Below are 22,454 nucleotides of genomic sequence, written 5' to 3' on the forward strand. Positions count from 1 at the left end.
ATGAACTTTAATAGCCTACGATACATTACGATTTTATTATTTTATCTCAATTATTATTTTGCAATTTATTCCTGTGATCAAAGCTGAATTTTCAGCATCATTACTCCAGTCTTCAGTGTCACACGAGCCTTCAAAAATCATTCTAATATGCTGATTTCCTGCTCAAGAAACATTATTATCAATGTTGAAAACAGTTGTGCTGCTTAATATTTAGGCGGAAAATATGATATAACCTACTTACGTTTAAATGTTTGGGGAATGCGTGTATATGTTTGCTTGTTTTGTAATAGAAATCCATTCGTTTGTTCAACAAATATGCATTAAATTAATAAAAATTACATTACACATGCATAATGTTACAAAAGATTCCAATTCAACTAAATGCTGTTCTTTTAAACTTTATATTCATGTGACAATGATGCTGAAAATTCTGCGATCATTACAGGAATAAAATCGTAAAATATATTCAAATATATATATATTTTTATTTTAATAATAGTCTAGTTAATAATGTTACTGTTAATAATATGAATAAAATGTTAATGTATATTTCACAATATACTATGTAATAATACAATAATCTAATATTTCACTGTGTATACACTAATAGATAAGATTGAATAGTTAACCAAAAGCTACATTTTTTTTTTTACATTTACATAAAAACATAAGACTCAAGTGAACACAATCAAACTGAACAAAATATGTAAGAAAGTAGGTCTACTTTCCCACTGAAAAATGCAGCAGTATAAAACCATCACGTATTTGAATGCAACCTGCCCTGTTTAAGTAAATCTGTCTAGTTTCCGAATCGCAACGCATAAATCAAGTCCTTTCATTCAAACTCTGGCTCCGAGGTGTAATGAGATGGTCGACTGTGAGCGCGTGGTTATCTGATTGACATTCCTGTGCACCGGAGCGCTTGATCTTGTTTCATAAGGATGCAAGCTGGCAAGAGGCGAGACAACAAAGGGTTTGAGATGCTGCTGACGCTGCGCGGTGGCGTGCTGCGACTGCAGTAATACTGCAGCGACTCTTCCACACGTGCTGTTCTTCATAATATGCCTTTGCATAAAGATTAGGGTAGAAACGGACTGATTCTCAGTGCATCACCAGACGAATAATCTAATAATATTGCATTTATCATGCAGCAATGTAAATGGTAGGCTATTCGTTGAAAAGGAACGCGCTGTTTAATAAATGAGAATTAGCAGTTTGTGTCTGGAAAGGGTAGAAATTAACTTGTTTGTTTTCACTAATTTTGTGGCATGCTATTGTTTAAAGTCAGGCAGTCTCGCGAGTAAACCTAGTCAGGTGCCCGTGTACTGTGACCAGCATAGGTGACCAGTGGCGATTTTGATTCATCTCACTGAATCGGATCTTTTGAATCGGTTCACTAAACCAATACATTTAAATGCGTTCGGTACTTTCTGCAGGTAACATCATTACAAGTGAAAGCCTTTTGTGTATAATGAGTGAGTTATTGAATTAATCACTTTATTAATGTAGTTCATAGTATTGAATTAAAGAAGCTAAATGCACCTATTTGACTATTTAAAAATAAGGTATGCATATGTCAGATCAGCTCGGTGATTTTTTTTTTTTAAATGATTGCGTTGCCAAAATGAAAGAATTGAGTTACAATAACGTAATTTGCGTAAATTGAATTGTGTGTTGACATTTCTCTTGTGGACTCTTCTTGCAAACAAGACTGACTCGTTGACTGTTAAATATATATATATATATATATATATATATATATATATATATATATATATATATATATATGTAGTTCATAGTATTGAATTAAAGAAGCTAAATGCACCTATTTGACTATTTAAAAATTAAGGTATGCATATGTCAGATCAGCTCGGTGATTTTTTTTTTTTTTTTAAATGATTGCGTAATTGTTGACAGATTTTGATGGTGTAACATAATTTTTAACAAACCCCTCTAAAAAAAATCTTTACTATTTGCATATGCATTTAATTTACATTTAAAAAGAAATCCAATTAAATTCATTATGAAACACGCATTCATATAGCAACCACCATAAATATGATACCTCACAAGTCAGAGCCCTATAAGATCTTGAGTAAACAGTGAGTTGTGAATACCTGCACATTTGAACCGCATGTTGCCACCTTCCACGCGTGACGTCAGCCCAGTTGTTTTGGGTCGCTCGGCCAATCGGGAGCGCGCTCGCACTTCTACAGAAGCCGAGGTGGGTCCAACCTCGCGCCAGCTTTTATCCTCCGTTACTCATCACAACGCCCCCTCGGTAGGGTGCATGCACGGGGCTCTGCTTTAAACGGCAGCTCTGAGATGGAAACCCCATTGCAGTTGCAGAACGATTTCTATCCACAGCAGCAGCAGCACTATAAGTACCAGCAGCACTACTGCGGACGGGAGGAAGAGCGCTCCATCAGGCACTGCACCTGCAACAACTCCTCCACCTGCGAGGATGCCAGAAAAAGCCAGCCTCTGCACGGGACGCCGCTGGGAACTTTAAGGACACCGTCCGTCTCATCTTCAACCAGGCAAGGCGCTCAGTACAGCGAGTTCACGCCCTCTAGTCATGGTAGTTCATCCAGACACCATCATCATCCTCATCGCGATCACAACCGGCAGCAGATTCGGGGCAGTCCGGCCAGCAGCCACAGAGAGAGTAACTCTTACACCCAAATAGCCATGAGCAGCTGCAGATACAACGGCGGCGTGATGCGGCCGGCGCTCAGTAACTTGAGCTCGTCCCGCAGAAACCTGCACGAGTTTGATTCGGAGTCCCAGCCACTGCAACCCGTGTCTGCGGCGGACGCGTCCGACACGCTCGCCTCCAAGCCGGAGAACAACTCCACCACCCTCATGCCTTACTCGGCGGGGGACGGGGGAGGAGGAGGTGGATGTAGCCACGGGGGCAGCAAATCGGGCAAAAAAAAGAACCAGAACATTGGACAGAAGCTCGGGCACAGGAGGGCCCTGTTTGAGAAAAGAAAGCGTCTGAGCGACTACGCGCTCATCTTTGGGATGTTTGGGATCGTGGTGATGGTCATTGAAACTGAACTCTCGTGGGGAGCTTACGGAAAGGTGCGTAACCTAATAGTCCCCAAATCCTGCAGGTCCCCCCATGTAGGTCAGAATTCATTAAGTCCGATCTGCCTGCTGGCGAGAAAGAGAGAGAGAGAGAGAGAGGGACAGGGAGAGGGAAAACTACAAGTTTGGAAAGTGCGCGGTGCGGATGGATGAATTAAAAACTGTGGCAAGGTCACGTTTACTGGAAGACGCTTTGCTTCGTCAGTTTTCCTCTGTGGAATTGTTTAGCTACGTAAAATTGTTCCAATATAACAACAACAACAACAACAACAACAAAAATCTTAAAATTGATTGAAAATGTATGTTCTTTTATGAAGGACATATTCAAGCACTATCACACGAGCAGGGAGTGCTGTCCTTTTGTATATCATCATTGCTGTGATTTGAACGCGGGTGAAATTACATTTAAACAGCTCAATAAACACATAATATTAATGAATGCAAAAATTACACGCATCCGACTCTGTTCGGGAGGGAAAACCCTGGAATGACGCAAATACACATTGTAAAAATAAATAAATAAAAACAGTAACATTTACGATAAAATACCGGCAGCAGTGGTTGCCAGAACTTTACTGTAAACGAATGATATATAATGTAAATATACCAACCCAGTGAAGTACTAATATCTGTTTTGTGCCACTGAAATGCACTGACAATCATCAAACACAGGTGATGATGAGACAGTCACATGATGAAAGCTCAAACAGCCTTTCCACAAGGGAAATACTATATATATATATATATTATATATATATATATATATATATATATATATATATATATATATATATATATATATCATATTTTAAAGGATATTAAAATGGAAACTATTATTTTATATTGTAATAACATTTACTGTTTTTTTTCTGTATTTTTGATTTTTTTAAATCCAGCCTTGATGAGCATAATATATATATATATATAATATATATATATATATTATAATATATATATATATATATAGAGAGAGAGAGAGAGAGAGAGAGAGAGCATCACGTGTTACACATTATGCTGAAATAATGCAATACACATTAATTTAACGTTATAAGATGCAAGATAAAACCCTAATGTACACAACTGATTAGAAAAAAACTGAGAAGAAACAGTTATTTCAACGAAAAAATATCAAATGTGATGTCATTTAGGGAATTCTGGGAGTGTCAATTTACGTTTTTTTTACTGTAAATTATACAATGACGTTCTTTTTCACTTCCAAAAACTGTAATTGTAACAGTATTTTATTGTCAATTACATTAAATGTAATCACAGTTATTCACCGTTTATAGTATGGGAACTTACTGTTTAGCAATTAACAGGTTTTTACTGTAGCATTTTTACACTCTTTTACTGTTAAAATCACAACCATTTTTTACAGCGCAGGCAAACAGTGAGACTTCCTAATGTTGTTACCATCAATACCAGCACTATTGGGAAGCTCGACCAATCAAATACCAGAACTAACTGTAATTCATTCATCAAGTTGAAACTCTTAGAAACTCAAACTGAGTTAGTAATTATTATGTATCTTTTGCTGTAATAATTCTAGCCTGTCATCACTTTTAGAGTCAATTGTGCGCTCTTTTTCTTGGACTTTCTGTAAAATATTACTGGGGTAAAAAAAGAACCATAATTGTGTTATTTGTGTATAAAAGTATTATTATTTCTAAAAGTGCTTTAAAATAATTAAATAATCATAGTAATATAATTGATGCCTCTATCTATAAAAGTCTCAAAGAGGATATGCATTACTGCAATTCATTTTGCAACAGAGCTTTCAACTGACAGCATTCATATTTTTTTGATTTATTGTAAAACTGTTAGGTGGTTGATCTGTGAACAAAAAGCAGCTGTTTATCTGCATCAGAATGACTTTAATAGTGCAATCCGAGGAACACATCCCCACACGTGTCTTCCTGTAAGAGTGACGCCAGGAAAATCAATCATAATGTGTCTTATAAATGACATCATATTGTTTTGTCAATATACAGTATGTTGAAAATGAAATAATTTCACTTAAATTATGTGATGGTCTCAGATGTGCTTGCATTGGTGCTTGTGTTATGATGTTTTTAGGAAGGTGTAACTTAATCCAAACACTCACAAAAGTCTCAGAATCATTAACACAAAACAGTAATGTGTTGCATTAATATTTTTGCATGTTTAATCGATTTGCAATTGTAGTGCATTTTTAAACCGACTAATCCAAATGAGTTGAATTTGTCCTTCTCTTCTTTTTTTTCAGGAGTCACTGTATTCTTTAGCCCTAAAATGCCTGATAAGCCTTTCTACAATCATTCTTCTTGGGTTGATTATCATATATCATGCCAGGGAAATCCAGGTAACTCTTTTAAAAATAATTAAGAGCTGTTTACTGTGTTTTCACTTTACTGTCATGTTAATTTTGGTGGTTTTTCACAGAAGGTTTTTAGTTTTGAACACATTCTCTCCTCCAGACTAATGCTCAACACATTGTGCTTGAAATGATCCCCATTACCATAGAATTACAATCGGATTACTTTCAATAGCATGCATCCTCTCCATGAAATCCTGTCAGTGGCTCGTTGACCTGGTTTAACAGTAGCCGTTCACAGCTTATTAGCCTGTCGAATAGACAAGACCAGGTTGAACGGATGTTTTTCCTAATAAACTTAGACTTACTTTGAGTATTTATTAATCTTCATAAAATCATTACAGAAGTCTACTAGAGCACAACATGAGATTCACAGTCTATTAACTGTGTTGAGTCGGACTTGCACTTCTCACCAGAAATGTATTTTATAGATTAAGTATGGAGGCTTTCTGTATAGTTTCTCCATATTGGTATTAGTAAGTGTCCAAATCTGCACTTAATGCAGTTTTTGTCCATATTTGTTGAGAGAAAGAACTTGACTTGATGGTTATAATACTTGGAAAGCACTCAGTCCTATGACCTTGCACCAGTGAATTGTTGTATTACTGGTGAATTTCATACAATTCAGCATCCATATCTCCATTGTAATGCATTAACAAAAAAATATGTCTTTTAGTTTGTGTTGGCGAGGATGAAATCCTGTAAATTTCTGAAGTCTTCATGATGTTTCTTAAAATACTCTGCAGCCAAAGAAATGTAGCATCAAAGGCTTATTTGATTTATTCCACTTCTTTCTTTTTCCCTCTTTCATATACTTCTTTCAGGGTTCCCATGGTCATAGAAAACCAGAAAATTTCAGTGAACTGTTATTTGCAAGCCTTATTAAATTAATAAGCAACTTAGTTAATATAAAATTAAGTAATAAAATCTTAAATAAACTAAATAGTATCTTATATAACAGAAATCACTTTTTTATGTGCATTAAAGTCTAACCTAGTTGTCAAAAAGTGTACAGGAATCCTGTAAAAAAAAAAATTCATTTACTTATTTATTATTATTTAATTTAACTTGCAAATAGAGACAAATATCTTATTTAAGTTGAATCAGACAGGCTTATTATGAAGTGAAACCATGTGTGGCTTGTCCAGTAGAGAAATATCACTGTTGATTTCTTTTGGGATGGATTTAATGATGGGTCAATTTCACATTGATTTACATACATTTCAGCAGTCAAGTTTACTGCCTGGGTTTTGAATTTCATGGCTGTAAAAGCCTAATTTCAGCTTAATTATTTAACTTAAAATAATATGTTTTTCTTCAAAATATTTATATATGCATGTTTGCCTATTTTACACACCAGTATATTAATAAATTGCATAATTTAACAAAAAACTAATTTTCTCAGTAAAATGTATTGTTTAATTCTATGAAGGATTAGGTCGAAGTTTTTTGGAAATTGTCCATTTATATTTTTATTTTGACCAAATAAAAAATCTGAATTTCCCACCTTGTCAAAGGTTAAAGGCATTGCTTTAGACAGCTGTAGGCAAAATCAACGGGCCAGCTAATGAGAAAAATTATTTTCTTGGCTGATGCTATCATACCAAAGTGGATATTTTGGGTTTGACTAATATTTACATTAATAGCAAAATATATAAATCAAGGATAAGGCCAAGGAGTGGCGATAAGCTTGTACTGCCAGTAAGTACATAGTGCCAACAAGATCTTAGTGCTTTTGGCAGAACGGAGACATTAGTTAATAGTGTGTGTGGTCAGAATGAAGGGGAATAAGATTAGTGTTTTTTTTTCTTAGTCACCTGTGCAAGTGCGTAACACAGGGTTTTAGTTTGCAGCAACAGTTTCCAGACTTTATTTTGCAGAACAAAACATTTATACAGCTACTATCAAAGCATAGTTGTGTGTGTGTACTGGAAAATTGTGCATAAAAACAAATAATGTTTTTTGTCATAATATTTTTTTACATGGATTTTTTTTGATTGGATGGCAAAACAAGAAGGCGAAAAAAATTGACCTTCAACAGGGATGGAAGAAACTTTGAATTCAAGTACTCAGCCTTGCCAAGAGCGCAGGTGATGAACAGCCATCCAGCAGAGATGTCAGAGAGATTTCCTCAGTGTGGCCATTGAGGTGAAGGCAATTAGGTGTTGTTGGCATAGCAGAGTAATGAGAAACCGTGCAATCTGATGACAACAAAACCAGACAATCTGCCTTAGATAAAAAACATTCTGCTGGCCGATGACCTCTGTTGCACTGATGAAAAAGATGGAGGGTGTAGAAAGTGGACCTTTTCAACTCACTAGATATGATCATGTTTCTCTGTGTTAAAAAAGAAATAGTCAGCAGAAATTAAAATCTTTCTTTCATATTTATTCTTTCAGGACTCCAATGGTCATAGAAAATTTAAGTTTTAAAACTGTGATTTGCAGGCCTGTGAAAATAATAGATTAATAAAAATGAATAACAGTTAAACAGTTGTAAACCACAAAAAGAGAGGTTTGACAGAATGTTCAAGCTGCTCTTTTCCATACAGTGGATTTAGATGATGATTTACACAGCTTGTGCCAAACTCCACAAAAGTCTCCTCAGAAAGCTCAGAAAGTAATACATGCAACACCGAGCACATGAGTTCAATTCCCAGGCAATGCATGCACAGATAAAACTTTTATCTTGAATGCAAAGTATGGATTTGAATCTGTCATTTTTGGGTGCACTGTCACTTTAATACAATAATGCTTCTACTCTGCATACAAATAAGCGTGCATTACTGTTGTTTAGATGTTTTAGAAATTCAATCAAATTGCAACATAAAATTGTGACAGTACAGTATATGGAATAACACACATGGGTTTGTACATATCTGCATGTACATGAAACAACATCACTGTTTTGTAATATGCATGCAAATTTCCCTCCCCAAAAAAGCCATTAAGAGCCCTGGCTCTGCAACCATAAAAGCCTGAGCAGTTTTATTACTTTTCACACTGTTGAATTATAACAGCATGTATTCATGAGCCAGTTGCGCTCTCTGTAATATTTAGGGCCCACCACAAGTCTCTGAGGGACATCAATCATGGGAATGCTTTACCAGAGAAATGTGCCTCTCTGAAGGGACCAGGCGGGGGCCCTACATATTACAAATACACGCATATCATAGCCATATTCATACGAAATATTTTGGTACCAGCAATTTATCAGTTAATAATATGGTTGTTAGCTGTAGTTGAACCACAAATCGCCTGTATTATGGGATGTCTAATACTTGATAATGTCAGTGCATGTTTAGGAAAGAGACAGGTGATGAGTGCATGTGAGCAGTGCTGGAGCACTATAGAGGATGTGAACTGCCTTTTTCTGTGACCACTAACTCTACCTGAGATGACTGCCGAGTGTCATGTATCCATCCCTCACCACTGACCCCTGAGTTTTCACTGAGCTGCATTACAGTATAGAGATTATAAGATTTAAATAAAAGATGCTGGCTTTAAATTTAATTTAATTTAATGTTTCATTTAGCTTAATCGAATTGTTTAAATTACTGGACCATCTATATTGTAATATAGCTCAGAGAAAATTCTAAGGTGTTGTAATTTTAGACAGAACATTATAAAAATATCAATAATTTCAAATATTTTAAATATCTTAAAATAATTGTCAGCTAAAGAAATTTAGTGCACAAAAAGGCAAATTAATAAAAATTCTTCCACTCTTCCCTGATTTACCAAAACATGTTACTACTATTCTATAATGTTTTAGTAGAAGGAATAGAATCTACAATTCCTTGATAATTTTTATTTAACTTGTTAAATTGCTACAGCATCTATACTGTAAGTTAGCTCTTAGAAAAGTCTAAGGTGTTATAATTTTAGAAAAAACATTATAAAAATAAATTTTCATAATTTTACATATTAAAATATATTTAAATAATTGCCATTTGAAGAAATTTAGTGTGCAAAAAACAACAACAACATTTTACTACTATTATCTGTAATGTTTTTTAAAGGAATAGGATCAACAGTAATTTCATTTCATTTCTAGAGCATCTACACTGTAGTTTAGTCCATAGAAAATTAGAATAGAAAGATATAATTCCAGACAGAATATTATACAAATAATTTTCCATAATTTCACATATTAAAATATCTTTAAAAAAAATTTTAATTTTAAGAAATTTAGTGTGCCAAATATATATATATATATATATATATATATATATATATATATATATATTACTACTATTCTCTGTAATGTTTTAGTATAAGGAATGGGATCAACAGTAATTTCATTTCATTTTATTTCTAGAGCATCTATAATTTAGCCCATAGAAAATTAGAATAAAAAGTTATCATAATTTTAGACAGAATATTATACAAATAATTTTCTGTTACGACTTTTTCAATTTCAATTTTCACTCTTCTCTGGTTTACCAAAACATTTTACTTCTATTCTTTGTAATGTTTTTGTAGAAGGAATATAATATACAATTCCTTAATATTTACATTTCTATTTCTGTTTATTCATAGAAAATGTATTATATCAGAAATTATATAACATTATGAACAAAAAATAATTTCAAATATTCAAATTTCTTGAAATAAATGTTATATATTACTTAAAAGGGGGATTCAAAAACCAATACAAGACGAAAATACTATTCAAAAATAGTTGTTTAAAAATAAGCATGGCATATCATTTCTAGAGCATCTACACTGCAATTTAGTCCATAGAAAATTATTAAATATCATCATCTCAGACAGAATATTATAGAAATAATTTTCAGTTACGACTTTCTTCAGTTTCAGTTTTTACTCTTCCCTGGTTTACCAAAACATTTTACTACTATTTTTGTAGAAGGAATAGAATATACAATTCCTTAATATTTAATTTAATTAAAAATGTAATATTATTAAAAATGTAATTTAATTTTGCATTTGAATCACTAGAGAAGAGAGATAAAGTGTTCAGTTTTTTTTTTCTCTGAGATAAGTTACATTATAGAAGTAAAATTAAACGAAGTCGTTTTACTACTTGAATTAATTTCATATGTGGCAACCATTGGCTTTTATGTTTTATTATTTTATTTTATCTATGTTTAATTGAAATTGCTAGAGAAAAGAGTTAAATTAAGGTACAGTTAACTTAATAATACAACAGCTGTCATTCTTTTCTGACAGCGTTCAATTACACAAATGCAAACTCTGAAAGCATGCGGGTCCTCCTTCAAAGAAACTTGAAAGCTGAAAGCAACCTACAACTGAGGATTTACTTAGCAAAGTGGCCTCTTAGAACCCACTTTGATATCATAAATTAACCATTGCGTAAATTTGTAATTGGGCTGAACCTCTCTACCTAATTTTCTAATGAGATCGAGCAATTTATTTTCTTAGCGACAAGATACATGTTCCCATTCTCTACATTACACAGATTAAATATTGAGCCATGCTCCATTAGTTATATTGAGCTCTTCTGAAACCAGTAACTAATCCCTGCTCCCTACTAGACAGACAGAGCACAAAGGCAGACAACCTTTTGTCCATGCCCTTGTCAAGTCGACGCGAGGCGAAAACAGGAGTGCAAAAAACCGAGCCCCCTGTACAGACACGTGTTTGATAGATTACTGTATTGTCGCTGTGTTTTAATAGACTTCAGGTCTGGTAAAGCAACAGTGAGTGTGGCTGCTTCAGAAGAGCCATCGACCTTGTGGTGCGCTGATCAGTTTAGGCCTTTTTTATTGCGGTTTTCATTAATGCACATGCTCTGCCAAAGCCAGATTTTCATCCATCATTCGGGCTGAGCGCTGTATCTCATAGGACTTACCACAACTGTATTAGAGGAGGCCGGGGGTGATGGAGCTACTACTGCAAATCTACCTGCACTCTTTGATATAGCAATTTATCTACACCAAATGTAGCTGTAACATTAATAGACTTGAGAAAAATTCAGAAATTCAAAATTACATATTTTAAAGAATAAATTGTTCAGTACAGCCATACAATTTCTATTTCTGTACTGTAATTTATTCATAGAAAATGCATTATATCAGAAATGATCATTTTAAACACAACATTATAAACAAAAATAATTTTCAATAATTTCATTTTCTTGAAATAATTGTTATACGTTACTTAAAAGGGGAATTCAAAAACCAATACAACAATAAAATACTATGTAAAAATTGTTGTTTAAAAATAAGCATGGCATGCTGTCTGTTTTAATGAAACAAACACAAGAATGATATTTATTAATTTACATTTATTTTCTATATGCACTCTACAATATTAACCTGGATTATATTTTAATGTAACACTTTAATAGAGTAGATGAAAAATACCACATGAATATTCTTGAGTAAATATGCAAGCGAGTCGTTGAGTTGTGAATTGAATCAGTTCAAATGTGTCGTGCAAATGAATCAAACTCACCAAGTCTAATGCAACTCTAATTTCCTACAAAAGCTTAAAATTTAAATTGTTTAAATATAAATGTTAAGGTATTATAAAAATGTAAGGTATTATAGAAAAATATTAAATCACTGATTTGAGTTTTGAATTGATTTATTGATTTGAAATGGACATGAATCAAACTTAATGACTCTAATGCTGTTTTTGCTATATATATATATATATATATATATATATATATATATATATATATATATATATATATATATATATATATATATATTATAGATATAGATATATATATAGATATATGTAGTGCGCAAAAAAATTAAAAATCCCTAAAAAAATTACCAATCCATCTGACTTTTTTTCTAGTATTATGCTAAAGCAAGCATTAATTATTATTGCTCATGCTATTGCTCAAGTATAAATTCTAAGGTATTACAAAACATTATAAACGATTATTTTCAACAGTTTTCATACCTTAAAATAATTGGTATTGAAGAAATTTAGTGCTTGGAATTTAAAAAAAATACCATTCCATTTTACTAAAATTCTTTGTAATGCTTTAACCGAAGGCAAGAAATTTTATTTGCTCAGTTATTATTTTTAGAATGATTTGTATCTATATTTTGCACTTCTGCTTTGTCGTGGTTGAATGAGTCGCCGCAGTCACGCTCTCAGACTTGTTGAGGTTATCAGGTACGACCCTTAGATGTTGTAACCAGGCCATTACACGTGCACCTTCCCCTCTGTTGTCAAATTCAGCATTTTTCCATAACTACCCGCTCAAGCACTCGCTAGGAATATTGGATGCTTGAAGGTGAAGCACCCTTGAGTATTGTATTGCAGGTCGTCCATTACCATAATTGGTTTTACCTACCAACTAGGTTTCCTTACATAACCCATTTTAAATGTTTAATTGCTCCGTTTTGAAGCTAGTAAGTTGAAAGCGGTGCCTCCGTGACATGTTTTGCTCATATACACAAAATTAAAGCTTCACGCTTATCATCCTATATGCAGGCTATGTGGTTTGTTGGTGGTTGTTGTTGTTGCTAAGCTTTGAGTAAGATAGCGTCTGTCACCGTTCGGGAAGCCAGCTTGTGTTTCGCTGTCTAAGTTACACTCACACGGAAAGTCGAACAACAGCCTAAACTAACAGACAGGCTGGTTAATGTTACAGCATCTCTGGCAATTGTCAGGCCTTTTAGGACACATGATGTGTCTTGTCTGGTCTAAAATCTCCCTTTCTTCTGGTCTTACGATTTCTGTCATGAGTTGGTGAAGACGGGAATGATTAGGTTTGATTCTTTTACCCGTGAGACCTGATTTTATTTTTGATAAAATCCCATGTTTTTGATGTTTTTTTTTTTGTTGCTATGTTTGAATTAGGATATGTTGTAGGAGTATGTGTTTTGTGCTTGCATGTGCGTCGTATGAATATGACGGATTAGTGTCATATTTTGAGGCCGTGTGATTCATGTGACTAACATGTGTAGGTGGTATTAAAAGGGTCTAAAAATGAAATGTTTATTTTGTCATTACAGTCTTTTGGCATAAAAAAACCCTTCTAAAATCTTTGAGGCATGAAGATTTATTTTCTGTCCAAATGATACAAGATTTATAGTGATGGTTGCTTAAGAAATCATTACTCTCACCATTAATTATTATTTCTCAAATAAGTTTGGGCAAAATAGCTCAAAATTTGTTTTTCGTCAGGTAAAACCATTATTTCAACTTTTAAGTTCATTTAATATATTTAATGTAAAAAAGTAGTTAATGAAGATTGATATTTAATCATTTTAATTCAGGCTCTTATGAATCTAATGCTCTTTTTGCTATAAAACAAAATATTTGTATTTATTTAAAAAACAATTACATAAATGTTTTTTATATAGATAATCTTTATATTATATAACAATTGTGATACCTTAAAATAATTGTCACTGAAGAAATTTAGTGCTCAGAAAATTTTTAAAACCCTTGAAAATACCAATCCATCTGACTAAAGTTCTTTGTAATTCATTTGTAGCGATGATTGCAAAGCAAGCATTAATATTACCATTAATAATTGTTGCTCATACTAAGGCTTTGCAAAATAGTTCAATATATGATTAATATCTCAATATTTATGTTTTTGCTATAAAATGACTTAAAATAATTCAGTCAGTTAAACCATAATCAACAACTTGTAGCCAAGTGCATTTAGTATATTTAGTGTAAAAAGTAAAAACTGTAAACTGTAAAAGTTTAAAGTGTTTCACTAATAAAGAATGATTATTAATCATTAATTTAAAGGTAGGTCCTTTATGAACCAATATGACAAATATAATCATTTTAATATATAAAAAATGACACATGAACAATTTAAATATAATATAAGCAATTTATTGAATTTAGTCGAGTTCTGAATTGATACATTGATTTGAAATGGACGGCTGGAACTGATTGATGTACTGTAAATTAATCTAACATAATGACTCTAATGCTGTTTTTGCTATAAAAACCAAATGAAATATATAAGTTTAAATTCTAAAGCATTATAAAAAAAATAAGCAAGACTTTGCAAAATAGCTCAATATTTTTCAGTCCCAATATTGTTCTGCCTTTTTATGATATATATCAATATTTATGTATTTGCATTTCCCCCCCATCATTTCATCTAGCAAAGTACAATGTAAAAAAAGTAAAATTCTGTAAAAAAAAAAAAAAAAAAAAAAAAAATATTTTTATTTTTATGGTTTTTTGGTTTTTGAATAAGGATGTTTAATATTTTTTATTTTTTTATTTTGTGGCACTAATATGATAATACATAAAATAAACAGCAACATTTAAAAAAAAAAAAATCTTATATTAAAATATTTTAGTGAATATAATTTAGGTAAATATTGCGGTTTATTTTAAACTGTATATTGTTATATTAGTGCATAATGAGCCTAAATAAAAAATAGCAATTATGCAAGCAAGCAATTATTACATTTATTCAACGGTTAGTCTGTTTCTTCAGGAATTGAAATCTTGGAGGTTTTAACATCCAGAGACTATGCAATGTTGTGGCATCTTGGAAAAATTGATTTATATTGTGAGTGACGACACGGTGACCGTTCCAAGATGGCGGACGTGTCGACGTGTGGAATCTACAAATACATATCTATGGTAGCAACAGCACAGCAATGTGCTAATAACTATTCAGAAGCCATTAGCAACAGCATAGCAATGCACTGGAAGTCCCTTCAACATATCTTCGTACGGTCAAGCAGCACTCAGATTTACTTAATGTTTTAATGCATTGTCACTGAATATATGATCTGGGTTATTAATCTCATTTACCTCCAGAAGTGGAGCTCTTTTTCTTAATGATGAATTTAGAGATTAGGAACTCCAAATCTAAATCAAGGTTATTTGGTGATTTGGCAGCGTGACGGTTTATATAACATTTCCATTTATCCTCTGCCAGGTTTCATGTCATTTGATTTATTCAAAGATCTGCCCCTTTTTTGATCATGTTACTAAGTAGATAACTAACCATAAATGTGACTGAACTGTCCAAACGTTAAGGTTTTATACGTGTGTGAGGAGAACACCACAGGACAGCACTGAAGCAGTATCTCGTTACTCGTGAGATAGCCCTGTGCTGTAAGAAGGCAGGAAAGCCGTTTGCACATATTGGATCAGGGGTTTATCATTTACACCTCTTCTCATATCAGATAGCCACAGTCTTGTGGGATAAAGTCTGTCAGCAGAAGCCTTTGAATTGTGCTGACTGCACCGCTCTGGTGAAATATCTCACGCTGACGGTACCTTGAAGTGATTGAATGCACAGGAAGAAACCACAGCTGATCGGCACAGAGCGTTTAGGAGGGCAGAGATCTAACGCTTGAGCAAAACAGATGGCTTCCGGAAGTGAAATCTCTTTAAATATCTCCACAGAGAAGTAGATTTTTAACAGCAACATTTATAAACCTATCACGCCTCAAGACAAGCCTACTGTATCAAAATCAGTGTGATTTCAATTTCTTTTTTAAGAATTCCTAAAGAAGAACTACATTACCCATAATGCTGAAAAGACCTTGACCAATCAGAGAAGTCGCTGTTGTTGTGGAAACAGAAAGCACATTAAAAGCGCTTGGCAGCATTGCAAATGTAAAGCGATTCCCTGCACTCTCAAACCACTTACATTTTTTTTATATATCTATACTATAATATTCCTCAGTACACTTAAAATGCATTGTTTTTATAGAAAAAAATCAATAAGTTACTATTGATATTTTACTATTGTTTTTGAATAATTGACATGATTTTTCAGTGAGCTATGGGATGAGTAGGTCATTCAAGTGCTGGGTTGAAACGTATTTTAATCAATCCTCATTTTGATGAATTGATATTGATTGCTAAATCCCAAGATCGATCTTTTAGCCCATGTTATTTTCTGTTGATGCAAACAAAACTTCAGTAAACATTATTTGTAGCATGCCTCCTATAATTTTAATAAGCATTTTACTTAACTAATAAGAAACAAAATCTCTGCTTTCAATTTCTTCAATTTAATTTATTGTCAAGTATGTTTGAATAAATCAAATTGAATAAACAATTTTTTTTAAATATTTTATTATTTTATTTTATATTTCAACAATGAATTGGAGTAGAAATATAGTTAACTGATTTTTTTAATTAATAGAAAATTTCACAATTAATTACAAAAAAATAGCAAGAAACTCATTGAATCAAACATAATATTGGATTAGATTTTTATGTGTAAAAGAATGATTTTGTTTTTTTTTTTTAAAGTTTTGAAAAATCATTTTTTAGATTATTAGAAAGTTATTATAAAAACTGTAAATTTTTAAAAATGTTTTTATAGATTTTTCTATACATTAAATGTTTGTACACCAGATACTTTTTATTTGAGTGTTTATTATCATATCTGAAAATAAATAGAAATTGAATTCATTTGAGTTAAATAGCTTGGGCTCTGTTATTAATTTGAACTTTTAATATTCTGTTGTTAATTTTTAATATTATGTGAGAGAGTGAGAGAGTTTCTTACAGTTATAGCATTAGTTGAGAGATTTCTTCCTTGAGAAAAAATGTGAAAATCAATTAAAAATTTGAAACACCTACTGAGAAACTGAAAGGCAATACATTTCTGGAACCAAGGGCGCTGAAAATGTGAACAGTAATGGTTGTGCTGTGAATCAAATCAGATCCATACTGGGCAGAAATATTGATGGGATTGGGGAGAGGGGGAAAGAGGGAGATTTTCTATGTGGCTCCAGAGTCCGCCGGTCAGTTGGAGAGAAACCTGGCTGTATCTGACACGTGAGAGAAGCCTTTGAGCAGTGCACCCTGGCGGAAGCTGAAATTACAGCTAGTGAACAGAATAAATTCTCACTGCAAAAATATATATAAAATATTAACTTGTATTTATTTAATTTAAATTTGTTTCTGTTTTTTTTCCTCCGGATAGCTGTTCATGGTGGACAACGCTGCAGACGACTGGAGGATAGCCATGACCTACGAGCGCATCTTCTTCATCTGTCTGGAGATCTTGGTGTGCGCCATACACCCCATCCCGGGCAACTACACCTTCACGTGGACAGCACGGCTCGCCTTTTCCTATGCGCCATCCAAGACGGACGCCGATGTGGATATCATCCTGTCCATTCCCATGTTTCTCCGTCTGTACCTCATTGCTCGCGTCATGCTGCTGCATAGCAAACTCTTCACCGATGCGTCGTCACGCAGTATCGGTGCCCTCAACAAGATAAACTTCAACACACGCTTTGTCATGAAGACCCTCATGACTATCTGTCCCGGGACAGTGCTGCTGGTGTTCACCATTTCTCTGTGGATCATCGCCGCCTGGACTGTGAGGGCGTGCGAAAGGTGGCCTGCTTTGTTGCTCTGACAGTAGATTATGGAAGTCAGTTTTGATGGGGAGATTTTAGGAGGAAGACACACTTAAAACTGTATGAATATAATCACACCATTTGTATATACCCACAGTTATACAGAAATAGTAATATTAATTTGATATTTCACAGTTACTAGGAGTAACTGGAGATTTTTTAGAAAATGTAGATATAAATATACATATACAATATAGTCATACATACAATTTTCATGAATTCATGGTTTGGTAATACACTTTTTTTAAGTAATATTTTTTAGAATATGTTTTTTATATTTTAGAAAATCTATTCTATTACTAGATTATATATTTTTTAAATTATACAGTTATCATGGATTCATGTTTTGGTAATTTACATTTACTGTTGAGTTTTTTAGAAAATATATGTATACATTTTAGAATATATATACACAAACCAAAAATTATTCAGACACCAGATATAATTTTTGATATTTTTTAGTGTGTGGAAGCAGGACACTATTGTTCATTAATGTTATGTTATATTATATTATATTTTAATATTATTTTAATTATGCTATTTTTATTTTATTTTAATTGCATGAATTCATTTTGTGGTAATTCACAGTTTACTAGGTGATTTGTTTTAGAAAACACACATGCACACAATTAGATATTATTTTTGTTTTTTTATGATAAAAATTCTGATTATATATATATATTATATATATAATATATATATATATATATATATATATATATATATATATATATATATATATACATAAATATATATATATATATATATATATATATATATATATATATATATATATATATACACAGTATATATATATTATACAATTTTCTAGAAACTGAGCTCTAAGTATCAAAAATGCTTCATTTCAGAGAAAAAAAGATACTGTGCCTTTCTCTTAAGCTGGTGAACCCTATAGAGTATCAAATCTCTCATGTTGCAGACCTGGAGTTCCTCTGAGAGCTGCGTAACCTTTTAAACAGCAGTTAAATAGGTTTGGAAACCGAGTCAATTGTGTCCCAACTCGGCTAGATCCCTCAATTAGCCAATTAAGTATTAGCTTACAGTGACAACAGCATGTCCAGCTACTGCAGTGGAGCGTATAATGTGGGACAAATTAGTACAATTTTCATGGCTGATTGATTGACTTACAATTAAGCCATAGATGAGTTTAAAGTAATTGTAGTTGTATTTCTGATGTAATTTCGCCCTTACTAGATACCATGACAACATGGATGTAACCAGCAATTTCCTTGGAGCCATGTGGTTGATCTCAATAACTTTTCTAACCATTGGATATGGGGATATGGTCCCCAATACATACTGTGGGAAAGGAGTCTGTCTCCTCACCGGCATTATGGTAAGTGTCATATCTCAGCGTAACATAGACTTTGTTTTAGACCGAATGCTTAAGGAGGCTGTTTGTTTTGTCAGGGAGCCGGATGCACCGCTTTGGTGGTCGCCGTGGTCGCAAAAAAACTGGAATTAACCAAAGCCGAAAAACATGTACATAACTTTATGATGGACACCCAGCTGACAAAAAGGGTAAGTCTGAACTCCTAAATCTGAGCCTTGTGGCATCGTATGTCACAGTTTGTTTTAAATCCCTGCAAACCTGTGAAAATAATACCCAGCTTATGCAAAGTGGAAATAAATGTGCATCTATTAAATATAAACAACATGTGTGAATTTATTAACGTGACACCCTGCTTACAAAACATTCTTTTGTAACCCGAATTTCAAAATAAACCAAAAATTAAGCTTTTTGAGAGGAAGATTACTAATAATAAAGTTAAAAGCAGTTACGACATTGGCCTAACAGAAATGTGAGAAATAGAGTCTAAATGTCAAAAAAAAAATAGGCTAGATGTTCTGGTTTTCTTTCTTCAAGCATGGCTTACTTGGTTAGCCAGATAAGCTTTGTCACATAAATGAAGTATATTCTTTTAAGATTAGCCAATTACGCCAACAGAGGCTTAATGTTAATGCTCTGCAACATGCTAACAGCAAACTCTATACAGTGCAACAGTGTCTTCTCCATTTTCAGCAGCCTTGGTTCCAGAAGTATATTAGCCATTCATTTTTTCAATAGGGATGTTATAGAAGATAAATATTGTAGGCAATGAACTGAACCAACTAGTTACGAGGTGAACCATAACATTACAAACTTTGTCTTGAAGCAAAAAAAGACAAAGGTACAAGACTGTGTACGTAACTGCTAGAGATGTAACGATTCACTCAACTCACAATGCGATATAATCCGTGATACTGATTTCACGATATGATTTTCTCACAATTTCTTTTTTAACAAAATGGGATTAAATTATAAATGAAAAGGTGCCCCTTTATTATTTCTCAGACAAAATGATGCACATTTCTTTGTGAAACTGAAATATGTCAAATAACAAAACTAAATTTAATAATATCCCAAATCTAATAAACAAATGATATAAATTAAAGAGATATTTTCATATAAATAGGGCCCTATGAAATCCATTTTATTTTTTCCTAAATTCTGATTTTATTTTTTTCCCAATTCCATTTTTTTCCGTTTTAATTTTTCTGGATTCTGTTTTTTCTGTTTCAGTTTTTCTCGACTCCTTTTTAATAGTTAAATTAAATTTTATTAATCAAGCAAGTCTAATTTATTAAAATCATGAAACTTAAACATTTTCACATCAATTTATTAAAAGTGTTACAAAAATTACATGTTTATGGAATTATGTATTGTTTAAATTTTTTATTTTAATATTTGTTATTGTTACCAAATTCTGTGTTTTAGCATGTCTTATTATTTGAATGCATTAAACAACTTAATTTATAAAAAAAAAATCTTAATGTAGCCTTATGAATTTTTTTTTCCCTCAAAAGTTCTGTGTTGTGTATTAAAATTTTTCTGGTTATCAAATGAAGTCATAAAACATTGATTTCATTTATCTTTTAATTACTGAAAATTAGGCAAACTTTATTTTTTGGCAAACAAAGGGGATTTACTATTAAAATTAAAACATGGAAGAAATGTTGTGTGATTATTCCTTAAAAAAATATTATTTTAGCAGTAGGCTATGTACATTCTACTGAAAAATAGGAATAGGCACAATGTCTTCAAATCAATACAGACTTTTATTTTGACGGGTTGCCATGAATACCTTTACAATTCTGTTCTGTGTCTGTGATATGACACTAGTTTTACTCAAATCAAATGCTCATGAAGTGACTCTCAGAGCAGTTCTGGAGATGTTGTTCGTGTGTTTATGTCCTCATTTAGAGAGACGGCAAATGCTGAAATCACAGCGAGCATCACACGCGTTTCAGTATGTGTGTACTAAATTAAACCGCACATCTGCGTCATTCATTAACAGAGACACGCAGAACATGGATGATTCATATTTAAATCAACTTTTGCGGCTCAATATTTACAGATACTAGTCTTTATCATGATTTGATTTAAGTGTAATGACCTACTTTTGATTAATTCATTCAAAATATTGTCAAATTCCGTGACATTCCGCGTAAAACTGTGAATTCCGTTTTAATGACTGGATTCCGTGATTCCGTCCGTGTTTTCTGCGTCCTGGAAATCATAGGGCCCTATATAAACAAAGGCTTTGTCTGTGCTCTTTCCATTTAAAAATAGAGGCAACCACAGCATTTTCATCACTATCCAAATAAAGATGCTGCATACATGCTGCACGAGCAGTTTTTATTTATTTAAATTGGATATAATTTCAAGATTTGAAGCAAAAACAGAATGGACTTTAGCTTTGTGAAACTACTACATAGACCAATCTGCATGAAACAAACAGCAGATGGGCTGAATGAGATGCAGTTTCACTCTCTGACAGCAGGTGGCGCTCATGGATCAGCAGATACAGCGTTTCACTGGTTACCGCTGTAAACAAAGAAGTGCTGCACTTATAAATATTATGCATTATACAGAGGCAAGATGAAAAGAAAATACCATCTAACTTTTCTAAAGTTCTCCTCAGAGATAGTCATATGAATTCCTACCGCGAATTATTTTAACATCAAAACCGACTTAAATCGACTCATATTTTCAGGGTGCGATTTGCCGGGGGGGGATTTCCCCCCCTCTGGTCTATGCATCCCTGCCTCTGCTGAATAACTTTTATCCCCGGTGGGGATAAAAAAATCATGCAAACCTGCTCTGACGTCCCGATCTGAATCAAATGATTCGCGATACGCGATCCGATTGGAGTGTTTCGAAACAGTGATTCATTTTGCGACACAATGGTTTAACTGATTCGGAGTTTCAAAAAGCTCCGTTGTGTTCTTTGCTCGCTTTCTCGATGTAATTTGTTGTTTGAATAACCGTGGACATTATATCATTACAATTAATAGGCCTAACATAGGCTTACAATGTTTTTATTAAACTGAGATCACACTAAATACAATTTCCGTCGTATTAAAAACATTTCATAAAAATTTTCAAAAGCATCCCCCCCTCTGTTTTTCTCACAAATCGCACCCTGCATATTTTTATACATTTTCAACCGTCTCTCTGTGAATCATCACATCCCCAGTAACTGCTTTAGTGAGGGAAAGAACTACAGTGAACTACAATCTCATGAACTATTGCGAACAACATAATCAAATTAAAATTGTCAAATGATAATGATAAATAAAAGATACATTTTAAAAAATTGTCTTAAAGGTGTTTGT

General features: G+C 33.0%; 1 protein-coding gene across 4 annotated transcripts in view; it reads left to right on the top strand.

Moving 5' to 3' along the window:
* The first annotated feature begins 2,195 nt into the window (after window positions 1–2,195).
* Window positions 2,196–22,454, top strand: part of LOC109097428 (small conductance calcium-activated potassium channel protein 2) — a 36,314-nt gene continuing 16,055 nt past the window's right edge. For 3 of the 4 annotated variants that reach the window (XM_042764847.1, XM_042764851.1, XM_042764849.1), the window contains exons 1-5: window positions 2,196–3,087; window positions 5,339–5,434; window positions 17,333–17,751; window positions 18,990–19,131; window positions 19,206–19,316. In XM_042764847.1, coding sequence (XP_042620781.1) covers window positions 2,326–3,087; window positions 5,339–5,434; window positions 17,333–17,751; window positions 18,990–19,131; window positions 19,206–19,316 — 1,530 coding nt within the window. In that variant the 5' untranslated portion in view covers window positions 2,196–2,325. The remainder of the gene's footprint in view (window positions 3,088–5,338; window positions 5,435–17,332; window positions 17,752–18,989; window positions 19,132–19,205; window positions 19,317–22,454) is intronic. The other variant, XM_042764848.1, reaches the window with a different exon arrangement.

Source organism: Cyprinus carpio, chromosome A10 (genome assembly GCF_018340385.1).
Source record: "Cyprinus carpio isolate SPL01 chromosome A10, ASM1834038v1, whole genome shotgun sequence".
Classification (NCBI taxonomy): domain Eukaryota; kingdom Metazoa; phylum Chordata; class Actinopteri; order Cypriniformes; family Cyprinidae; genus Cyprinus; species Cyprinus carpio.